This window comes from Pholcus phalangioides, unplaced genomic scaffold (assembly GCF_987345545.1).
Source record: "Pholcus phalangioides strain wild (caught in Gottingen) unplaced genomic scaffold, Ppha-v1.0 ptg000011l_1, whole genome shotgun sequence".
NCBI classification, from domain to species: domain Eukaryota; kingdom Metazoa; phylum Arthropoda; class Arachnida; order Araneae; family Pholcidae; genus Pholcus; species Pholcus phalangioides.
In genome coordinates, this window is record NW_028301604.1 from 16,191,436 (window position 1) to 16,216,823 (window position 25,388).

Below are 25,388 nucleotides of genomic sequence, written 5' to 3' on the forward strand. Positions count from 1 at the left end.
CTTGAGGAACTCCACTTGTGACGCTTGTCCAACCAGAGAATTCCCTCATTCATCATAACTCATTGTGACCCATCTCTTAACCACGATTCTATCTAATTTAGCAAGTTGCCCCCCAATCCCAATCTCGTGTAAACGCTTCAAAAGTTACCATGTTGGACCCGATCGAATGCCTTCTGGAAATCGAGGTAAACATAATCTACATTTTTGTCCTTACCCAAAGCCTTCGTCACGTGATCATAGAAGCAAAGGAGGTTAGTCACACATGACTTTCCCTTCCTGAACCCATGCTGATTATCCGACAATACATTATTCTCGTCTATCCATTTCACAAACTGCCTTTTGATGATTTCCAAAATTTTTTGTGGGAACAAAGAATACAGTTATAAAGTTATCAAATTTTAAAGTTGTGGGGGGCAAAAATCCTAGTTACAGCCAGCCCTGCTAATTGTTATATATTTCATGTTCACTATAACCAATACAGTCAAACCTTGTTAAGGGGTCACTCTTGGGAAAGCAAAAATATGATCCAGTAACCCGATAAACAGTTAGCCATGACATCGTTACTTCTCCCAAATTGATGCATTCATGCATATAAAACCAACTTTTCATTAGTCAAACAAGTTGTATTTCAAAATTCATTAATTCAAGTTAATTATATTAATAAATATTGTCCATCTTAATTAATATTTTTGTTCAAAATAATTCTGTAGACAGTAGAAAATTATTTTATAATCATATTAAACATTTATTCTTTGTATAACATAGTCACTTTAAACATTACATGCAATTAATGTGTGTATTTCCAAAGCAAAATAAGCATGTGCTTAGAGCATCAGGGAAAAAGGGACACCACAAAACACAAAAAGTTATCAACATGGTTTTTTTTAAGCACAATTTGTTTCCATCACCAAGAATCTGGCAAAAAGTCCTAGAATTTTCTATTGATTGTATAGTTGAAGACCTTCATCAAACAAAATGCACAAATGCAGAAAAAATAGGATGAGGTTTCGTGCAATTTCCATAAAGTAAGCTTGGGCCTTCTTAACAGCATCATAGGGCCCTTGGGCAAACAGATTTTTCTGAGGCCCCTCTACCTAGCTAAAAATACCCGCCTACCAATTTGCATGCTAACTCTCGCAAATTGTAGACATATCTAATTGTCATGAAGTCCTCGGGCTGTGCCCGGGTGAGACGCACGCATCAAGAGTAAGCCAAGTTCTACAGAATAAGGACGTGAAGATGAAAATATACAAATCTTTATGAGTCAGTCATTAGCAGATCAACTGCATGGTTTCAGGGGAGAGGCAATGAATGGGATGCGAATGGGTGATGATGAATTCAGGAGCATTATCTTATCATTATTATTACCCATGTGGGGCACCTTCGGCACCCATCTGGCGTGTAAGCTGCGCCAGTAAAATAATCCCGAAAACTCGCTGCTGTTTTCCCAGTCTGATGAAATACCTCAAAAATCATGGTTTTCTATGCGAATCATTGAGTCCAGTTTGCTCATAGTTTGAAATTTTACATAACTTTTTTTTCAGATTTCTTTTCGCAATGTTTGCAATTATTTTTTTCTTTCACCCCGATTCGGTGCTCCGCGTGTCCGCATAGGTTACAAAGCCTAGAGCCACCCTTTTATGGTTTGATCTAGATCCCCTAGATCAGGGATTCTTAACCTATGGATTGCTGGGACTTCTGAGATGGGCCATTCAAATGCACTTACTGACAGGGATTCTTGAGTTACTACTACTACCATTTAACCGTACATGCACCTTGTACAAATTCCTCTGTAGCATTTCTAAGGAAATGGTACATGCCAGAATGCGAGCTCTAAGTGTATGTGTGGCCAGAACCATAACTAGGATTATTGCCGCTCTGGGTAAACATGATTTTGTCGTACCCACAACTTTTAAATTTGATAATTTTATAACAGCATTCTTTGTTCCCACCTAAAACTGCTGCTCCCTAAATTTTGCCACCAGGAGCAGTTGTCATGCCCCCCCCCCATCTAGTTCCGGTCCTGTGAATGGCTCTAATGAATAACTGTTGTCATAACTGTGCTTGTTTCATGTTTTGCTGGAACTGCCATCTGTCTCAGACATTTATTGAGCTATGGGTCACGACACTGACTTAATTTGCGTGGGCTTCCTGGATCAGTGGTTCTCAAACTTTGGAAGACAGAGGCCCAGTTGATTTCTTTTTTGTGGAGATTAAGGCCCTGTCATACACACACGACAATGAGACAGTGTATCAGTCACGGCCCGGTTTGACTGATGTTTGGGCCCGGCAGTTGAGAAACACCGTCCTAGACGAGTCACACAAATCCGCTTACAGTCCTGTTATAAATGCACTCTTATTGCATCACTGGTTTCACTAATTTCGAAAACAAACAGACCCATGGGTAGCGAAGCTGATCTTGTTGATTTTGGGTTGTGACTGAAAAAGGTTAAGAAATCCTGCCCTAGATTCTAGGACTGTGGTTCACCAAAAATAAGGCGAGTACTGTAATATATAACATGTTAAGATTTAGTGGTTGCTTTTAAAGCCTGTTTATGAGATCCTAACGAGCAGTTGATGAAAGAAAATATTTTAAAATGTTTTCAGAAGATTTTGAAAAAAAAAGTCTTAAAATCTAAGGTATAGAAAAATCTCCTTGAGAGATATGAAGGAAAAATTCCAAAAATGTTCAAAAAAAAAATTCCAGGAGATAATCATCTTTTTCTCAGCCATCTCATTGGACATTTTTTTCCCTGTTGTGGCCTTGAATTTGTGTATTTATATTTGTATATTATCAAAGACTTTACAAGAAAAAAAAAAAGGCGCAGGGAGAGAATTTCAGTGTCCGTGCTTAGAAATATTAAATCATTTATTTATTTGTCTTAAAAACGTGGCAATTTTTGTATAAATTAAATCATAACTCTGCCTTAGATTAGTTACTTTTTAAATTAATTTTTTTAATTCATACATTCAATATTCAGTAAAATATACTCATAGGGGACCGGGGGGAGGGGGGCACCAAAACCATTCAAGTGCTTAAGGCCTTCAAACGTCTTAATCCGGCTCTAGAGCTGATGCTCAGTTGAATGGTAGAAAAATCACCAATCATGAAGCATTGAGTTTATGGTATAAATTGCATAAAGACTTTCAGATTTATATGAAAATTTTTGAAGTTATGCATTCACAAAAATGACGCCTTCAGCAAAGTGTGGAGGATGCGTTATTCTGAGTTTAACATTAGAAAGATGGGTCGGGCAACTATACGTAGAAAGATGACAGGGTCTGTGTGATCACATAACTTTTCCGGTAATTTTTTAACACTTTAATATTTCTCAAATCATAATATAATATTTTTAAAGACGGAATAGAGTTATAACACAAAGAATGAAGAGCAAAAACATTAATCTATTTATCTATTTTTATTTAGTTTTTAAAGCATTCTGTGCAAATGACCAGTCTTGATGTGCATCAGTGTGAAGGAAACTTGAGACTGGGAGACTTGTATTTCAGTGTTACATCACTTCTAGGTTTTGAATAGAATCAAGGAGTGTGACCTTGCTTTATTTTTATAGTAGTCGGAAGCACCTGAAAATTTTTCTGAAGTGATTCAAACAAGCTTGACAATTTTGATATGAAAAAATTCACGTAAGTTCAGTCATCAGTATCCAGTGAAATCAGTATTTGTATAAGCAATGAGTTTTTCATGAAACATTTTTGAATCCTTGACGTCCTATTGATGAGGAGCGGTCCCCCAATATTTCATACATTTCCATCTGAAGCAGTTTTTTCACAACCGATAGGATATTATTGTTACCTCTGATATTAGTAGACATTTGGGTGCAGATCTAGGTTGTTTTTGTGGCTTCAACATGGTTTACATTTACTGTTTTCAACAGCATTTTATGCTGCATAAGATAAGGCCTCATTGAATGTATAATTTTATTCCGATTCAAACAATGCTGCTGCTTACTTCACAAATATTTTGCTTGGGATAGTTTTCACTCTGTTCTGAATTCTCATCATCCCCCATCACAGCTTCTGGATTTTTCTGATGTTTATCTTTGATAACTTCTGAAATATTTTTTCTAAAGTGAATCTTCATCTTTTTGCCATTTCTACAGCAATCATAAACACGTGGATATTTCTACTTTGCAGAACAATTTATACGACAAAATTACAAAAAAAAAAACAACAAAAGCTGAGACACCTGTTGACCAAAATCTGCAGGTATTGCAAGGCCTATACAAAAAATGCAAAGACGAAATTTGATACAGGTGTTGGTTTACAGTGCAAATATGATCAGTAATCACGGAAGTTTCAGTAGCGTAATAGTGATAATGATTAAGTTGAGAAAAATAGTTTAACATTGTCTAGTTATTTTCAACCTGCATTATTCTGCATTTAGTTTCGAATGTTGTTGTCTTTGGTTTCTTTTCATTATTTACATGGGTTTTTTCTTTCCACATGGTTTTTTTTTTTCGCTTTCGTTGATTTATTGCAATCGTTATTTTCTCCACAAAACAAAATATTGAAAAAAAAAAGGATTATACTAAAGCTGTTCCCAACTATGAAAGATTAGATTTATGAAGATATTTAATAGAAAATATCAAAGATCTATATTTTATCATACAAAAAAATGCACATACCTTTATATACTCACTTTGAAAATAAGGGAAAATACATCGCATCCAGTATGTACAAATCTGATAACTTCAGTACGAAATAATACAGGAAACACCTGTCAACACAAATTGAACATAAGAATAAACAGAAAATACACGTATCGCAATTCAACATTCAGCTTGTTTGAATGATAACACCTTAAAAATTACTTTAAATATTTTAAGACTTTATATATATAAATATATATATATACCGATTCACCATTTCTTTATATAAATAAAAAAGGTAAAAACTGACCAATCATCGCCTTATCATCAACAGCCTATCTTAAACACAACACGAAACATAGGGTTTAAAATCTCAAGATAATAAACATCAAAAATAGAAAAATTATCAATAAATTAATTAATAATTTGGTTGATAAACTCTTACTTAAGACATTTCTCAAAGAAAAATGTATATGAAATTAGGCAAGGAAAAATCAAAACTGAAAACGATTTATTGAATGTTTCAATGTATATACCCAGGGTTTTAACAATTTGAAATTCGTAGAAGCAAGGTCTTTCCACCGTAACGCCCATTAAAAAAAGACAATTATACTAATAATATGATAATAAAGTTCATTATTCAAAAATAGTCATTAGAACAAGAATGCCTAGCAAATTTGAAAATATTTTAATAGTTGTTTTTAACTTTTTAAAGGACAAATAATACAACAAAACGATCCTTCAACCATTGTTATTACGACCTTTACAATGACCATACGTCCCGTATTTTCCTGGACAGTCCTGGTATTTTTTGTTTTTCTGGCCATCTCGAATTTTTCGCAAAGGTGTCTTGGTTTTCCCCGTTTTTCACACGAAGCCTACTTGAATTTTTATTCTTTATTAAAGTCAAAGATTGAAATTAATTTTCAACTCATAAATTATATTATGATAACTACAACTATAAATAAGAATATTAATCTCCTACATTCGTCTTCGTGAACGTTTTTTTTCGTGGAATTCATTTTAATCCACTGCAATTTGCAGTGAAGCTTCATTTCCCGCCATTGTGATTTTTCCGTAATTTCAGCAATATTTGGCAACTTTGTTTAGTTTTGATGTCATTTTTGCGATAATTAGAGATGTCCCTTATTTGCCCATATTTGGAATCCTAATTTCCCGTATTTATTTCGAGGAAATATGGTCAGCCTGATGACCATTGAAGTCCATTCGTAAATCGAAACAATTTCCCCGAGTCAAATTCTCACATATCTCTGCAAAAAATGTTCCGGTTTTTCACGTGTATTTTCAACGAAGCCAACTTGACTTTTTATTTTACATTTTATTCATCAAATCAATTAATCTTATCAACTTATAAATTATATTACGGCTACGAATATGAATATTCATCTCACATATTTGTCATGCTTTTTATTTTCATTCACTGCAATTTGAAATGGCTCTTCATTTCTCGTGATTGGCGACTTTTCTGCGATTTTAGAATGAGTTGCCAACTTTACTTCTTTTGGCATCATTTTTAGCGGTGATTGGCAATGTCCCGTATTTTTCTGTATTTCGAAGCCCAATTTTATGTATTTTTCTCGAGCAAATATGGTCCTGCAACTCACATACTGTTCTTATAATTTATGTGAACATAGGTCCCATATTTCACGAGACAGTCCCAGTTTTTCTTGCTTTTCTGGCTGTCCAGAATTTTTTGCAAAAATGTCCCCGTTTTTCCAGTTTTTTGCAAAATTCTATTTAAATTTTTATTCTTTATTGAAGTTAAAGATTGAAATACTTTTCATAACTCATAAATTATATTATGATAATTACAACTATAAATAAAAACATTAATATCATGCATTTGTCTTGGCGTACGTTTCATTTTATGGAATTAATTTTAATGAGATTTTTGGATCACGTGATATTTTCCTCTTTCTTGAGGGATATACAAGGTAACCAATATGGCGACTTCCTGTGTGACTCATGAAAGAAAGAAATATAAATTAATTAATTAAAATGCCGCATTTTGAAACATAGCACCCTATTTCGTTTCATCTTATTTTGGCGTAGAATCTTCCTGATTGGCTCACAAATAAAGCATACTGATTGGATGTAGAGTATAGAAATCGCCAATTTTGACCCCGATCATTTCTTTTCCTCACAACGATGATACTGGCACGAGCAGGGAGTTTTTTCCCCTGAATATTCTGAGTGAAAATGGACTACTTATTGACGTCACAAGCGGACTGCGGAGGCCTTCTATCTCTAGGAGGTACTGACAGAATACGGGTTTTCTAATATTTTGTCTGTACGAAGTCCTGGATAATCAAGCGGAGAGTGACATGGTCTCTCTATTTTGTCTGTAGATATGGTGAACATGTGTCGTTGCCGTCGCGATGGCTGGATGCTTCTCCAGTAATATAAGCTCGATGGAAGCGCCTCTTAAAATTGCAATGAATTTTAAAAAAAACCCGACGAATGTGTATGTGAGACGAATATTCTTGTCTGTAGTCGTAATTACCGTAATGTAATTTCTGAGTTGGAAAGATATGATCAGTATGACTATTTTCCTGCAGAGCGCAACGCGGCTCATGACAGCGCTTTACGTCGAGCGTGATTGGCGGACTGCTTCTGGAGAAGTCAAATGCGTCGTGCGCCGCGCGTTTTTGCCGATGTTCTCTTCACTCTTGTGTGTTTCCTTTCCCTTCCCTTCAAACCGGAGCATGCAGACGACAGAGTAGCTGATGCCATATACTATATAGCAGCCCTGATCTGCCCCGCTAGGAAAACACAAACGCGTAGCATGATTATGTAACACGTTGCTGCCGGCGCGAAATTATACAATTCGGTTCACGCGGCGCAAAACACCTATTCCTAGTAAAACCCGACTTTATACTTTATTATCAAGTAATATAAGCTCGATGGCAAATTGCAGCTTTGACTGTCGCACTCGCATGTGGCTCCTCAAGTGAAAAGGACAAGAGACCAGACCGTTCGGAGATGCAGGAAATAACAAGAACAAGATTGAATGTCGACAAATCAAATAACTTCATACGTAGTCAAGAATAACGCGCCGATTGAGGCCCTTGTCGCGAGGCGTTCCATGTTTTCCTTGATGAGAAGCGATGTTCCCGTCTTGTAACAAATTGTTCTCTCATATCCACAATAGAAGTTCTTGGGGGTGGGGATGGTAGGGGTGGTAGGGGGGGGGGTCTTCCTTCGCGGGGCGTGTTGGGGCGCTGTGGACCGCGCCGGCGGGGCCTTGTCGCGGGTGTCGGGACGGAGGGGGAATCGCACTCGCGGCGCTGTCCTGAATTTGTCGAGCGATGATGTGCCCGGGAATTGGGGGTTTGGGTGTGGGGGTGTGTGGTCGTGCTGCTTGGGGGGTTGGCGGGGTGTTGGTCCGAACCGGGTGTGCTTTCCCGGCCGGCTTGCCGGTTGAGTTTTCTCCGGCACGCCTACGACCTCACGATCAATGAGCTTATATCGCAAAAGCGACAGAGCCTAGGCGTGCTCCGTTCTAAACTAAAACTAAAATATAAGCTCGATGCGACTCGATTTGACTCCTCCAGAAGCATTCCACCAATCATGCCCAACGTAAAGCGTTGTCGCAAGCGGTATTGAGCTCTGTAGGAAAGCAGTCATACTGCTTTTCTTATTGGTGAGTGGATGGCGTGTCACGCTGGGTGATTCACGTTGCGCATGGCGCAGAAAACCCGCTCCTAGGAAAACCCGGCTTCAGGCTTGCTTTTCATCGGCTTGTGTGTTCGTAAACCAATACTAGTTCGTGAACCAGTGTTGTTCGCAAAACCAAGGGTTGACTGCATTTTGGAGTCAAGTCAAGTCAAAATTACGTATCCTCACGAAACTGTTTTGGCTTGTTTTGCTACAGAGAGAGTGGATCGTGGTAGCAATGGGAGCACGCATAACACGGTTTCGTTTCGTAGTTGTATAAATTTTTATTCGATGAAAAGCTAATGATTTGAGAACTGATAGGTTATCTTTTTATTTTTGTATGAAAGGAGGTTTTTATGGAAGAAATTTTGAAGTCTGGTCCATCAGTTGTGCCTGCATTTATGCGGTTTGTCAATTGCACGGAACGCAGCGTTAGCGTTGTGTGGATGAATTATGAAGGGTTGCCTCACACCTATAAAATTTTGAAGCCCTATGGTTTCTTTGATGTCAATTCCTTTGTTGGTCATCCGTGGATCTGTGAAGATGCTGAAACGGGAGATCCTCTTCTTCTGAATAACACCAAAGTGCATTATCCAGTGAATGACATCCATTCCAGCCCCGGGAGGCATTTAGTTTTGATTACTATACCAGGTAGGTTGTAATTTACTTTTTTGCAAACTAAGATCGCACTGTATATGGGACAAATTTTTATTTCTGTTAGTGTTGTTTAATTTCTGAGCTCTAATCACAGACTTGATTGCTTGCTCTCCTCCATCTTGGAAAACCCTCTTCAGTTTTGATCATATAGATAAGATGGGCTCTATAGATTATGTAGATAGATTAAATTGCATAGATGCATTAGAGCCTCAATTGAGATGATTTGGAACCACTTTGGATCATCCAAAAAACAATAGAAAATGCTTAAGATGTTAGTTTTTATTTTGAAAAAGTAGAGGATACAGTGCTCAGCTAATACAGATACAGTTGAACCCCAATTTAATGAATTGGAAGAAACAGGCAAATTTATTTGTTAAATCTGGGAAATCATTAAATAAAGTCAAATTCATTAGGTGGATAAACACACCCAACAAGCAAATTTTAAAAGCTATTTAAAGGGCATCCATAGTTAAAAGATCCTACTTTAAAGTAGCCTACAGGCAGTCATCAGAAAATTGTGAAATTTTTTGGAGGACTTCATAAAGTGGTGGGAATTTGTTTCGGGGGAAAAAAATTAGTTGCACATGTCACCACCAGAAGGAGCTTTATTAAGAAATGACACATTTAGGCAAACTTTTACAATTTTAACAATTTTTAAACACTTTTACAATTGTTACTACTACAAAACATGTTCCACATGATGGCCATCATTTCCAGATACCATGTGAAATCACAAGTTGGCATGTTCCACAAGTGACTGAAGTGTGTGCAGGGAAATGTTCAGCACATGGCGTGAAATGCTGCCTTTAAGGTCAGGTAATGTTCTTGGATTGTCATAACTTACCAGACATTTCAAATGTCCTCAAAGCCAAAAATTGCTTGAATTAAGGTCCAGGGATCAGGGGGGCCATAGATTAGGGAAGTGCCAGCTGATGACACATTCTTTTGTAAAATGTTTTTTTAAAACATTCTTAACACACACAGCAATGTGTGGAGAAGCGCCGTCTTGCATAAAGATTGTGTCTGCAAGGCAGTGACGTGCTTGCAGAGCCAGAACAATTTCGTTCTGTAACAGCAATGCAGATCGCTTCTCTGTGATTGAACATGTCACTGGACCTATAGAACGTAACTCCACGACCCTCGTAGAAGTAGGGACCGAGAACAAATGATACACACACCATACCATCATTTTTGGTGAATGCAACGGAACCTCTAAGATAGCGTCTAGATTTTCTGGTTCCCAAATTTGGCAGTTGTGAGTATTGATTTCACCATCCAAATAAAAATGTGCTTCGTCTGTCCAGAGGATATTCCAAGGCCATTCTCAATCTACCTCAATGCGACATAGAAAGTGCAGTGAGAACCGGAGTCAAGTTTCAAAATCATATAGAAGCAATCGCTACACAAATGAAAGTTTGTACGGATAATATCAGAGGATATTCCACATGATCTTATGGACAGTTGAATGTGGCCTATCCAACTGGGTTACATGCCTGACACTAGTACCACAAGAATTTGAAGCTCTGTCCTCTTCTACCTAAAGAAAAACCTCCTGTTCAGCGTCTATAAAAACGGGGTTTCTTCCTCTTCCAGGACGAACAGCTAACGATCCTGTGGTTTCAAATTTCGTTATTATACTCCAAAGGTTTTTAACATTCATTGGACCTTTTCGAATCCTCTTCCAAGTCTGATATTTCAGTATAACAGTTACTGCGGAATTGATGTTTTGGTAAAACAATTTGACTGAGAAAGTGTGATCTCATAAACTTATCGTCATTGTGAGCAGCAAACACATTGAGAAACAAGATCTCCACAAATGTTTCTAGGTTTTATATAAGCTGCTGCATACCATCACATATATTTACATGTTTACTACAGGTATTCAAAGTGAAACGCCCTCTAGTGGTGACATGTGCAACTAATTTTTTCCCCCTGAAACAAATTCCTATCACTTTATGAAGCCCGCCACAAAATTTCATAATTTTCTGATGACTGGTTTCGCCTGTAAGCTACTTTAAAATAGGGTCTTTTAATTATGGATGCTCTGTATATATTTCTAAAGGAAAGGTCCGCTTATTCTAAGAGTTTTCAGTAATTGGAATTGGAAAACTCATAGAATAACTATAACAGTCATGATTTGGTGCACAGTTTATTCTTCCTGAATAGGGGGAGAATGGCGTAGATTGCTCAACAGTGACATAATCTGAACTGCGTTTTGTTTTAAAAGTCATAATTTTGTGATATTTGGTTATACAGTAGATCCTGCTTATAATGTTTTTCAAAAAACCGTCATGAAAAAACAAGTGGGAAAATGCTAAAAACAGGAAATCTGAATGCGTATTAGTAACATTTGGGAACAAAAAATAAGTTGTACTGAGTGTAATCCACTGTATAGGCCTATGTTGCCAAAAACTATGATTTTGCAGTCAAGAAACCAATATTTCCCATTTTGGAAAACTGATTTAGGCTTGCCAAATAAACATCATGGTCATTAGAGGTTATTCAAGTTAATATTAAATTGTCGAGTAACAGGACTCGACAAATTGAAAGAATATTTAAGTGCTAGCAAAATTTTCTGATTGATGAAGCATGATTTGTTCTCTTGAAAAACAGTCCTGAATATATTTTCACATTTCTGGGACAATGAATTTCTCTTGCAATGAAATCAGAAAATACTGTGTCATCCTCAGATTCCAATTTAGCAATCACATATAGAAAGTTCTAGGCACCAATATTGATTTTCCAGTCACCATGGGTTAAAAACTATCTATCGTTAAAACTATTTCATTAGCCTACCAGATTTTTTTCCTAGTCAAACACAGGGCTTGACAAATCTCAGGTCATCATAGCAACTATAAAATTGGCATTGGTTCCTAAAATTTTATGTATTTGACTTTTAAATTGGAGTTTGAAAACACAAATTTTTTCAAAATAATGTCAGCATGTCTACCATTAAAGGAAGCAGTTGCAAAGTCCTGGAGGTCATGTCGTCATAGCTACTTGTAGGCGACAGTTGCTGTAACATTTATTCAATTTTTTTTTATATCTTGCAATTACACATTAGGCTACACAGTAATTTTGCTTAGCATAACATTGCATTCAGTAATTTTTCTTGTGTATTTTTTTTCTTAGTTTTCAGGCTGGATGCACGTTGTGTTCAAGTCATCAAGCAGAACATCCGTTCGAAAACCGATGTCTTCCAGTTGGAAATTCCTTTTAATCTACAAAAATCCCTTATAGAATGTTTCCTGAAGAGGGATCTTGGCATTTGATATGCTGTTTGTATTTAAAGAACATGCAGGTGTTTGTGGTGTTCATGAGACATTGTTTGTTGTTACTAGTTTTATTTTTTCATGTGTAGTAGTATATCCTTCATTCATTGTCTAACTAAAAGTATATATAACATTGATCTATACTGGGGATTTCATTCAATGAATATTAGGGCTTGACAAATCTCAGGCATCAGGTCACCATGCCGACTAAAAAAATTTTGCATTTTCACTTAAAATTTTCTCTCTATATATATGTGATTACTAGCTCGCTCCAACACAAGAAATATATTTAGCTTCTAAAATATTTGGTTGGTGCCTTTCATGATTTGTCAAGCCCTGCTGAATATGATCAAAGCATTACTGTCAGATAATTCATAAAATGTCAAAATTTACAATAATAAATAAGCCATGTAACATTTTAATTCAAATTAATTTTTGATTATTTTCTTTCTCTGTCAGTACTGTTATGTACAAACTATCAATCTCTTTGATATTCCAAGAATGCTCACAAACTGCATAATGAGATCTTTTTTTTTTTCAAATTTGTTCATTTTTGTCAGAAAGCTGAAATGATAATCATGAAAAAGTTTTCCACATCTTGCTCCGAATAATGAAAATGACTGAATCGCTCAATATGGACCATATTTCATAAAAAAACATTCAACTGTCAGATGTTTTCTTGGAATAACTTGAATAATGTGTTGTATTTCATAAATGGGAATGAAAAAAAGTAGGTCTTGAGAGAGAGAGAGAGAGAGATGCTTTTCTATAAATCAACCATTTGATTTTAAAATGACTATTAATAATTCACTCGTTTTCACCATTCAACATTTCTGGTTTTTAAAGTGTTCTGTATAAAGTTTGCTACATCAATTGCTGCTCACAAATCTTCTGGATTGTTAGGCTATGGTCTGGAGAACTTTAAGGAGTGCTCCATATAGTGAGATCCTCACAATGCTTCTCACTTGCTTTTGCAGATGAAATGTTAGTAGTAATTTTATATATATATTAAATCATGAACTGACAGCCAGACATTTTTATTTACTTCTTCTCTTATGGAACATAAAAGCCATGTGAAGAAATAGGTTTTTTTAAAAATAAAGTTTATTTAGTTACTATTTAGCTGCCAACTTTTTCATGAAGCTGTCATCAAATCAGAAATTCATTAAAATGTATAAATACAGCTTTTTTCTTTCTTTTTTTGTAAGGCCATGACATTAATCAGCAGATGGTTGAAACAAAACAAAACAGGCCTGTTTAAAAATTTTCTTCATCTATGCTTCTCTCCCATACATAGGAATGATAATTTTTTTTACTAAATTTTTGAATGCTGTGTTGGAAATACTGTATTTACTTGAATCTAATGTACATTTTTTCCTCTTTAAAATCAAACCCCCCTGCCATCACCTTTTTATCTGGTTGCATGTTAGAATCTCTTACAAATTGTGAAATGCCTACACCAGTAGTCTTGCAAATGTCTGACTGTACTTTGGAGGTAAGAAATAAGATTTGAGTAAATATGAGTATCTGCAGAAACTTCAGTAGGCTTGTTGGTAGGCTCTTGGTATATGTTGAATAAATCTTTCCCAACTGCTTTATTTTATTAGTTGGCAAAATTTACAGAAAACCAAAAGCACCTGAATATAATTCAAGGTCTTAAATAATAATATGGCAAACTTAAGTTTGACATTTAACCCCTAAAAACTGTTTCAACAAAAAAAATCCACTTTTTCATAAATTGTTAATCATCAATCAATAAGCTGTTAAGCTGCCGCTGTGTAATCAGCATAGCTTTGCATTGCAAGGACCCAGGTTCGACCTCTATTAGCAGCAGATTGTTGATGGGTTAAACTTAGTTTTCTGTGGTTTTCCAACTGATTCAAGAAGCAGATGTTAATAATCTCCCATTTAGAAATTCTCTCCACAAAAAGCAGACAGACCCATAACATGATATTTACAAAACACAAGATTCAGATATCTCTCACTTTCACTTCTACTATCACTTCATTCACTTCACTTTCACTATCTGAAAAATAGATGCCAGCACTTCAAACACAACATTCATACTTCAGTCTACTAAGATGTGATGGGGGCAATTTGAGGGTTAAATGAGCCAGGATGGGTTTATTCTGTCCAAAAAAAGAAAACTAATTTGCAAAATAACCAATTTTTAATTGTAACAAAATAGTTTTTCATTGTGTGCTTCATTATTTTTAAAATTCACACAGACCAGACAAGTTCACAGAGACCAGAGAGTAATATCATTATTGTTATAAAATTTTCACTGTATATCTGCTATATTTTCTAATATTATTGGAAGTTGCTTATAATAATTACTGTTACAATACCACATCGTGATTTACCCCTGCTTCTGCTCAGCCGATCTTTCATTTAGTTATGCATTTCTGCTTCATGTTAATGTAAATGAAGTTAGATTGTGTTTTATAATATTACTCGATTCCGTACTTGGGCATTGCAGTTTAATATACAGTCTGTTGTGACACAAAATTTCACAACAGGGTATGAAAAGTTCCTTCAATTAAATAATTATCCATTTGAATGTCAATAAAATTCTGAAGTTGAATGACAATCAGAAAGAAATTGAAACAGTACTAATTAAAAGTTGTCTTTTTTGAAGCTTTGGGTTTTCATTGTACATGCAGTATAAAAAAAATTCATAATTAAAATTTTTTAAAACTGCAAAAACATTCATAAAATGTTTTTGAAATGAATAATGCTATCCATAATATTCAAATTGAACCCCCTTTGAGAGGTTTTTATAGCTGCATAAAAGAACATGTGCATCTAATACTGACATAGGTGCCAGAACTTGGGGGCTGAGGCAGTTGGAGGTTCCCCCTAATAATTAACAAATGTACACATGTAGTGCATCACTCTCTCTCCTGCATAAGGACTTGAGTCCTGTATATACAGGACAAATGGCAATTTTCAGTCTCCTCAACATTTTCTTCATGTATGCAACTCTGAATACAGATGCTATCAAAATTTTTTTTGTAATCTCTGGAGGTTTATTTTTTGCTCTTGGAAATTGAGTGTATATAGTGTCATACATACTTAAGGTACTTTTTTTACTTACCCATAAAATGTTTTATTGAGTGGTTTGTCACTTGCCCTACAATATTATACAGTCTGATTCGCTTATAATGAAGTCGAAAACGTTATACGTGAACTTCGTTATATCCTGTACTGACTTAAGAAATAATGTGTTTAAGCAAAATAAAACATTTTACATGCACGATACATATTTTTCAGTAGTCTGAGCAATTTTAAAATGAATAGATTAAAATAATATATCTTAATAAAAATTAAACATGTAATTAAAATCTCACATAATTGAATACATCAACAAAAATACGTGTGAATCATTGCTTCCTTTTTTCTTGATGTTTTTTGTGGGCTTTGAACGTTTTGCGTTTAAGTCATTTTTGCAAAATAAACATGCTTTTCTTGTATAGTAAGAGCACGGACACAGGGAAATTTTTCATCTCATTTTTTGGAACCATTCAAAGAGAGAGGTGAGAGTTACGAACTTAGTAATCTAAATTTGTTTTATTTTTCCTTTTTTCTTCTATTTTTTTGGCTTTAAACCAACTTTAGAGACATATTTTTGAAGCAATTAGTAGAGTTTTGCTCGTGGACATTCTCAAAATTCATTTGCACATGAACCAATTGCAACTGGCATCCAAATTGGTTTTGAGAATGACAAATGTGCACTAAAGGTGGTTTGGAAGTTAGATTCTTGGGAATAAATAACCTCAGCCTTTTCTTCCTAAAAAGGTTTTCTGCAAACAAAATAAGATTTAACAGAGAAAAGTAGAAAAAAAGAAGCAAAATAGCATTTTACAGTACTGAAAACAACTCTACTAGAATGTCTTCCAGTTAAAAAAATGAAACATTATCAGTTGCGGAAAGGTAAATTTACAGATATGACGATTTAGGTAAGATTACAAAAAAATTCGTGTCAATTCCATATTTGAAAATCGGTTGAAAATTTGTTACACGCATACTTTGCTGAAATCGGTGTTCATTATAAGCAATCAAAGTATCAGATAAGGAACACGAAATTCATGGGACATGGGAAAATTTCTTTATATGCAGAAATTTGTAATATCTGTGTTCGCTATAAGTTAGTCCAACTGTATATTTTTTTTCCTTTTTTAATTATTTATAGAGCTTAATTTATGAAAACAATATATATAATTCTTGTTACAAATAATTGAGAGGTTGTAAACCTCTCTAATCCAGATTCCTCTTGACCTAGGCGATTCTGTATTATGGATCCAGTTTTGTCCATTCCCCAAGTTTTCTTATTTAAAGCAGTAATATGCTACTTTGAGCATTTGGATTCATGTTTCTTTTTAAAAGAAAATTAATAAATGAATATATATATATATAATGAGAACGAAAATTTTGGTGTGAAAAAATCTACAGATATGAAGATAGAGAATGAGGAAATAGCTAAAATAGCTTTTTAAATGACAAATGCACTAGTGCTGCTCAATTTTTAATTCAAAAATATATGTACACAATTGGTAATTATTTGAAGAAAAAAAGAATAAAAGATGCAAGAGTGAAATAGAGCCTTATCATGGGTCGTTATTGGGAGGAACCCCATGCATGGTTAAAAAAGAGTAGGCGTTTCTGAAGGGTGGCTATGCTTGATTGCATTAAAAATGCCAATCCTTTTTCCCCGATGCCTGCCTTCTCAAAAAATGTTGGATGAAAAAAATGGAAGGAAAAGTGAGTAAAAAATATATTGAAGAAATATATATATATATACAATATATTTGAAAATATACAGAGCTTCAGGTTATAAGCAAACAAGCACAAGAAAAATGTCACAAAATTACAGTGAATTTTTAAAAAAATTACGAGGAATAAAACATCCAAAATGTCGACAATTAATCAAAAATCACCAGACATATCTTAAGAAGGGGGATACATTTGTGTTGTTTTCTTAATGTAGTAGAGACATTAATAGATCCACACAGGTGCCATCATTGCTTCCACTTTCCCAAAACCCTGAAAACTTCAGTGAACTTCAATAACACATCAGGAGAATGTGGTACAAAAAAGATAAAAAAATGGCCAATGTAATAGAAAAGCTGAAACAGAATTTTAATTTAAAAAAAAATGTCAATGCCACAGTTGAGAAAAAATATTCTTGGTAGAAGTGTTGGGATTATGGATCCATCTGGATTAGAGAGGTTCCACTGTATAAAATCATTTGCCCAATGTACCAGTACAATTAATTTTGATATACAGTAGAGTCTGCATGTAACAAACTTTCATTTCAATGGTGTTGTTTGAACCAAAAGACGTGACATAAAATGATAATTACTAGTATGATTGATTTGAGAACTGCCACATTGTAGTTTACAAAAGCTTGAATATTTGAAGTGTCTGTCCACACATAAAAGACAGCTTTCAAAATAGTAGAGAAGAAATTTTATTCCAAGAATTAGTGGATTCTGTAAAGCAGTGGTTTCCAAACTTTTTGAAGTGCCCTTTTGATAAAAAAATTTTTCCACATCCCCCCAGACAAGAAATTTATCCCCTCCATCAAAAATTGTATTGCTGACCTTTCTGCTACACTTCTGATTGTAGTCAACTTCATTTAAAATAAAAAATAGCCACTACCATTTTTGTCATCAAATAGTTTTTTGATTTGTTTTTGTTTATGTATAGAGACTAATTCAAAATATGTATTTATTATTGTAGATGCAGAATTTTAATATATTATATGATACATATATATATTTTATGTTAAATAGCTTATTTAAGAGTTAAGGCATTACATTGGTTTAATATATTTTTATTTATATTAATAAAGATTAAAATGAATTTCATATGAAATGGTTTTTATTTCTGAAATTCTCTCGCAGCCTCCTCCACCCGCAGGAGTCGGGACTTACACTTTGGGAACCGTTTCTGTAAAGAATATGTGGTCAGTACAATATTGAAGCTAATATGTAAACAGCTGACAAAAAGGAGAGGGGGCAATTATTGAAAAATATAAAGTTCTTTATATTTTTCCGGGTCCGAAATATTGATAATATTTCGGATTGAAATATCCAAGTCATCTCATCTTTCATGATGGAACAGGTTGGTGACTGATCATCAGATGGGAGGCTATGAACAAATTGTAACAGTCAAAATACTTAATGCATTCAAAAAAAAATTTATGACAGTACATTATGACTCTTTATAATCCAGCCGCGTGCGTGTGTGCTAGTCTGGCCCATCCAGTAATCCAGCATTTTTAGGTGGGTTTTCTTTTAGCTCCCCCCCCCCATAGAAGAGGAAAACATGCCATTGCATGCCATATGTTTATATTATTTAAATGGGGGTTCTTCAATTTACTTCCAGCAATTTTGGTAATCTGGCATACCCGGGTCTAATATGCACTGGATTAGCGAGAGTCTTTATGAACAACTGCGACAAGAGTCTATCAAGGTGTTTATGAACTACGACAAAAAAAAATTTACCATATCTCGAGCTGTAGACATTGTTTTTATAGATTATTTAAAAATATAGCGGGATAATCAGAGTAATATAAATAATCTGCTGGCTTTTGTGATAGTTTTTATATTTACATATTAAAAGAAGGTAAATTCTACATTTATAAATTTTTGTTTGTTTGGCAGATTAAAGAAAAGTTTCAATTTATTGAATTGAACACTGAATACTATTTTTATATTTAAATAACTCTTAAGTTGTGGCTATTGAACATAATTATAACTTTGGAAATTTTCTATATAAGCAAGTTTCCATGTGAGATGATAGATTTTTTGTTACACGAAGACTCAACTGTGTGCATATATGCTGATATGATATGCTATTCAACTGTGTAGTATATGCATTATAAACAAAATTTATTATGAGAGAATTTTGAAGGCCCAAATAAATGTAGTTATTTATATAACTTAGTTGACTTGACAGAAAAGTGTCTCTGTGCCAGTGATTATGAGAGCTTGTTTTGACCATTGGGTCAGATAAAAATAAATAAAGTTGTGAATTTATGTATTTTAGTGTTTTTATAATATCAGTCTAGATATTTTGTATAATAACTATAAATGTTGGTCTTTGTTCCTGTGTTTGCTTATATGCTGTGATTATGTTTCTGTAAAAATTTGTGCATATACTATATAATTATTCATCTATGTTTGTATGTGCTGTGTAGAAAATTGATTAATTTGGTTAAATTTTTGGTTCAAAAAAGGTATCTGAGTAGGTTATGTGTTTGAAAGTTTTTTCCTTTGCATTTTAATGCTTTATTAGTTTAGTCAACTCTCTTTTTTAATGTTTTTGAATGTTATATATTTGCTGGCATTATGCTTGGCTGATAGTTTTGGAATATGATGTATAGAAATGATATGTGATGTATTTTGGAATGAATTTATAGTTTTTTTCTTTGCGATGTTTTATTTTTAATAATTTAAATAAGGTTTTGTAAGGAAATGTAAATTCTGATGTTTGCAATGTTGTCACTATCATTATTGGTTAAATAAGGAATATTGAAGCAGAATATTAGGCATGTCTTACTTGCAAAGTGACCAAACATTTCATTAATGTGCCAAATGCTGTTACTTTGGTAAATGAAAAGCAGATTAAATTTCTGAAATTCAAGTGTCGTCAAAATATTTTGTGCAATTACTTTCATACTTGTTTTATGAATAATTTTTTTATTATTATTATTTTGGTAAATTTTAGAAATTTTCTGTAGATTTTTTCCAGCACTTGTATATTTTAAATTATTTTAATGATGACATAAACACATAGAAACATTTCAATGTAAAAAGCAGCAGAAGATTTGTTTTTTACAAATTTCGCAATTCACTTTTAAGTAGCCTATGTAAATCAGAGGTGTACAACCTTTTCAGTCTCAGTCTGCGAGCCATATATGAGAGACAGCTAGTGCTCTTGGGCCATAAACTGATGTACTTATCGTGTTTCAGGCATTGATTTTTTTTTAAGAACAACTTTTGTGAGTGAGTGGGTCTTTGTGGGCCTCAAGTTATGATATAAAGTGTAGAAGAAATGTTTACGAAATACCCCTGTTTAAATGTTATTACAACTGTTGTTGAGCTATAACTATCTATGCAATTTTGCTACTTAAAAAAATTTAACATTTTGAAATTTCTTAATTTCAAGTTTCAACAGAATATTAAAAAAATATATGTCACTGAATACCAAAACATTTTGCTTTTTTTTTACATTGATTTTTGATACGATTGCCATGTGAGAGCTTAAATGCAGAAATATCTAGTAATTTTTCAAGTTATGGGAAGGAATGTTCTTCATTGTTTAGTATTGCCTTTTCTGTTTCATATGCAAGCTGTATCATTTGTTAATATTATTAAGTGCATTTGCTACTTTTTTTTTAATGTACAATTGCATGTTAGTGGGGGTTTTTTTTTTTGAGAATATAATCAAAGATAATTTTTAATATCTTTGATGTGCCCTCTCTCTATTCTCGTTTGTGTATAAAAAATACCATATATACTTGTGTTTAAGTCAAGTTTTTTGTGAAAAAATTTGTTTCGAAATTGGGAGGGTCAGCTTGTGTGTGTGTGTGTGTGTGTGTACACACACGTGTTAGTGTTTTCAAACTTGACCCGTGATGTGGTTTTGTTGGTCTTTTGTCCTTTAGTGAGGAAGGGATGTCGGCTTATACAGGTGTTTTATACAGTAGTTACAAAAATGTTTATTTCACTTTTTTTGAGTTAGTGAGAAGATTCTAAATTAATTACACTTTTTGTACATTCAAATCGCCGGATTCTTCTATTATATTTGTTCATTTAAAATAAGGGACAAATTTTTTGGTAATTTTGTAATAAATTTTCTCAATTAGAGCAGCTTTTTTTTTTTTAGTACAGACCCTTTCAAAGACCTTGAAACTGGGTTTGTTACTTTATCAGACATGTAGTTAGAACATATTTTGCTAACTTATTCAAAATAAGATTTCATGAAATTATAGTGTCTTTCACTTATTGAAAAGAGTAGTTATTCTTGAACTTTTGAGAGCAACTTCTCGTTCTCTTCTCCCCTTCTCCCCCTGGAATTAAAAAAAAAATTAACTGTGCAATTATATGTTTGAATACACTTCACGCTGATACAGTTTGTACGTATACATTACTGTCATGATTAGGCTTTTATGAACTTAATAGGGCGAGTCATTTTTTTTCCATATGCTGAGTTGATTGTTTTGCCGGAGATACTCTTCAACGATACAAGCTATTTGGTTGAGAATTGTCATCTTGTAGGATGACATTTTCACTTATTGCACTGACATAAGGGTGTATATAAATATCCAGGATATCATCCCTGCAGACTCAAATGCTCAAAGCTCCATGTGAAAAGGCATGGAGGTCTTCATGTTCGAAAAAAATACCAGCCCAAACACAAATACTGCCTTTTCCAAATGAATCACCATCATAGATATTTGATTGATGATGGTAGGTTCCTGGTTCTCTCCATATTAAATGCCTTCTATTGCTATGCAAGCTAAACTTGATGGTAAATTATTGGTTCTCTTTGTATTAAACAATGCCTTCTATTGCTATGCAAGCTAAACTTGATGGTAAATTATTGGTTCTCTTTGTATTAAACAATGCCTTCTATTGCTATGCAAGCTAAACTTGGACTCATTCAAGAAAAAAAAACATCCATCCATTGACCTGCAGTTCAGTGATATGTAAATGTGCCCACTTAGTGTAATGTGCACACTTTGACCCAAGGGGGCCCTGCAACTAGGGTCAAAGATGTTTGATTAGCCAGTGAATATATGTTGTTTAAATTTTGTTGTTAAAGCTAAGCTGCACACAGAGAGAGAGAGTCACTCGGGGCCAAAGATGCTTCCATGCACTTGGGCTTTTTACAGCACAATCTGAATTTACCATTATTGTGTACAAACTTTGCTATAATATCATGCCTCTTAGGTAAAAAACATGTGTACAATAACAACGCGCAGGAACAAAAATAGATGGAGCATTGGTCTTTAAGATATCATCATAGCTCTTGCCTGTTTCTTTGTTGAACTTTGTGGATGCCGAATCTACAGTTATTATAGAAATCATTGCTGAAGTTTTTCGACCACAGAAAGACTCGAATTTGACTCTAATTTTGATCCTGACTGATCAGCTAATGGCACTCCAACAGTTTGCCTGACAAGTGATACCTAGACAGGGCCACCTTTACTTGACATGGGCCCTTTGTTCCATGAATAAATAATTTGTTATATTTTTATGGAATACAGTAAAACCTCTCTTTTGCAGATACCGGTGGGACAAAAAATTTGTCCTTAAGTAAAAGAGAGGTGACCGTTAATCAGGGGTTTAAAATGTATACACTTTTATTGTACAGAGGGGAAATTATAATTTGGCCATGAAAGAGGGTTGATCGCATCTGAAGGGTGTCCATTAAGAGGGGTTTTACTGTATTTATATTTTCATAGTTGAAGCATACCCACATTGTTTTATTATCACAAAAAAAAGTTTAATATTCTTTTATTACCCTGCCCCCTCAAAGTGCTGAGCTTTGTGCACACTCCCATAAGAGCTTTCTGTACCCAGAAGTCATTCTAATAAATTGGCTATTCCACATTTCTTATCTCACTATCGCAGCCACAATGTAATTCATTTTTTACTACCCTTATATTCGAAAAATTTTTGCAATATAAATTACACATGTTATAAGTAAAGAACAACCCATGTTTTTCAATGTGTTACATCTTGTTCATATACTATAATATCGCATATACTGTATATGTTGATCCAAGTTTGTTGAAAAATATGAATATAATTTGTTAACTTTTTATGATGTAACTGTTAGTGATTTTTGGATGTGTATATTAAAAAAGTTGATTCTTAAACTGTCTTCAGTATTTTTATTTCATTTCATTGCTCATGTACAGGGTGGTTATAACTAATGTTCCAATTTTAAAATTATTTGATTTTGAAATAACTATCCAGTTGTGGTCAGAGCGTTTTGGAATTTAGCATGAACACTCTCGTTACAACAAAATTTGTTGCAGGAAAAACAGAAAATTTGTTCAATTTTTCTGGTGGAAGGACTGTTGGTACTTTTTGCAAAGGGAAGTCACTCAAAACTAATAAATGTTTTAGAGAGACATAAAAAATGTTTAATTTTCTGTCCTTTGCATTCCGATACAAGTTGAGATTGCAAAATAGCATGTTCAACAATGTGTTTCAGTGTATATGCAGATGATATGTAGCGTGATGCTGGCTTTCAGTTATGATAAATTGGTGATGTTTTTATTGAACTCAACATTCTTAGATGTAACCAAAAATCACACATATTAATATCTAGCAATATCACAGAAAAATGGTGGATGAAAAATATCTGTAATGCAGCCTTTTAACTGATGTTACAATATGTGTTGAAGGTCCATTAATATATTAATGACACACACCGACTGATTGACTTATTCATCATCGCTGAGCCAAAACCACTGAAGCTATAAGTATGAAATTTAGGCAGTAGTTTTATTTCATGATATAAATCCTCTCTAAATAGGGGGTTTTCGGAATTTGACCGTCATAAGAGGGCTCAAAGTTGGATAGAGAAATTTGGTAAGTAGTTCCGTTTCATGATGCAAAGGCTCACTAAAAAGGGGTTTTTCAAAATTCCATCCCTAAAGGGGTCCAAAAGTTATATAGAGAATCATGCCGAGCCGAAACTGCTGAAGCTATAAATACAAAATTTGGTCAGTATTTTTATTTTGTAATGTAGATTCACTAAGAAGTGATTTTTAAAAATTCAACCTCCTAGGGAAGGGGGGGGGGGGGTTCAAAATTTATATGGAGCTATGGTAGTCCAGGTTTTTCATTATTTTTTTGCTCTGTCCTGAAAAATGCTTTCAGGATACCTGTTTGTCCCAGTTTTTGCCCAGGCAATGAAATAGAATTTTTTTTCAGTATTTTCCCATTTTAACTTTTAGCTACATTAGATATTATGCTAGGAATTTATTATTTTACTGGTTTTTTTTGCCACATTAATTTTATGTAGCCAAAGGACCCCAAATACATTTTCAGCCATTCTAGCTCCGTTTACATGCGCATTATTGGGATTTGAATGGGGGTGGAAACTGCTTGGCACTTTTTCCTTCTCTGCTTCATAATTCTGCAAAGATTGTTACAGCTGTTCTGAGTGTTGATCTTGAAAGTAAACTGATTAAACTGTATAATTTTTTTCCACACACACACATATACACACAGTACGAATGGAAAGCCTGAAAGAATTTTGTGAGTTCATGGATATAGAATTTCATTCATTACTGTTGCATACGAAAACAAGATGGTTGTATTTGTTCACTGCTGTAGAGAGAGTATTTGATTTGTATGACAGGCAAATTATATTTCCTCTTTGAAGATAAATCGTATAAAGCTCTTTTAATCTTATTTGAAAACCCTATAAGTGAGGCATATATATGTGTTTCGCAACCGCCGGGCCCTGATATCATTCATACTGGGCAGCGAGTGATTATCCGGTTAATTTTTACTGATTCTCATTTTCCGTTGGTTGCATGTTTGACCATGCCTTTGACTCACAAAAATGAATGAAACCGGGCTGCAGGCTTGAAAAGATTGAGAACCACTGATATATGTATAATGTGTGTGTGTGGTTTGTTCATCTTTGAAGTTTGACAAGTACAAATGCAAAACGACAGCAGTGAGAAAGATCACTAGATCAAGATTCTATAAAAAGTAAATGATAATATGTGTGTGTAAAGATGCTATAAAATTATAATTACTTTTGTGAAAAAATAAGTTTTTCAATGTTCTGTATAATAATAATATATAATAATGTTTGTTATATGGTGCGTTGTTTCTTATATAAGTAATCAGAATATTTCACACATACATACACATAAATTTTTTTCATTCGAAGTTGTAGGTAAGGAGGGAATAGAAAGTAGAAGAGGGCAATGCATTGAGTGAAAGCAATGTGTGAAGCTTGAGTGAAAGCTTGAAAAATGTGTGGATCCTAGTAAAAATATACTTATTAAAAATCGAAGAAAGCAAAAATTTCAACTAAGTGGGCCATAAGGTGGTTCAAAAGTTATATAGGGCAATCATGGCCGAGACGAAACAGCTGAAGCTGTCAATATGAAATTTGTGCAGTATTA

General features: G+C 34.1%; 2 protein-coding genes across 3 annotated transcripts in view; one reads left to right on the plus strand and one right to left on the minus strand.

Annotated features, from left to right (window-relative positions):
* Positions 1-5,172, minus strand: part of Rab21 (RAS oncogene family member Rab21) — a 38,260-nt gene extending 33,088 nt beyond the window's left edge. Inside the window, exons 1-2 of one of the 2 annotated variants that reach the window (XM_089239144.1) lie at positions 5,056-5,172; positions 4,661-4,738 (exon numbers count right to left, since the gene is read on the minus strand). The gene's annotated coding sequence lies outside the window, so the exon portion shown is untranslated. Of the gene's footprint in view, positions 1-4,646; positions 4,739-5,055 lie in introns of both variants that reach the window. The other variant, XM_089239143.1, reaches the window with a different exon arrangement.
* Positions 5,173-8,374: 3,202 nt separating this feature from the next.
* Positions 8,375-23,080, plus strand: LOC149080131 (von Hippel-Lindau disease tumor suppressor-like). Its single transcript, XM_089239145.1, has 2 exons — positions 8,375-8,939; positions 12,078-23,080. Exons 1-2 carry the CDS (start codon positions 8,645-8,647, stop codon positions 12,215-12,217), a joined length of 435 nt encoding a protein of 144 aa, XP_089095271.1. The 5' UTR covers positions 8,375-8,644; the 3' UTR covers positions 12,218-23,080.
* Positions 23,081-25,388: the final 2,308 nt, after the last annotated feature.

Coding starts and splice junctions, on each gene's coding strand:
- LOC149080131 (XM_089239145.1), top strand. CDS start 8,645: ATGGAAGAAATTTTGAAGTCTGGTCCATCAGTTGTGCCTGCATTTATG. Junction 8,940..12,077: donor AGTTTTGATTACTATACCAG/GTAGGTTGTAAT, acceptor TTTTTTTCTTAG/TTTTCAGGCTGGATGCACGT.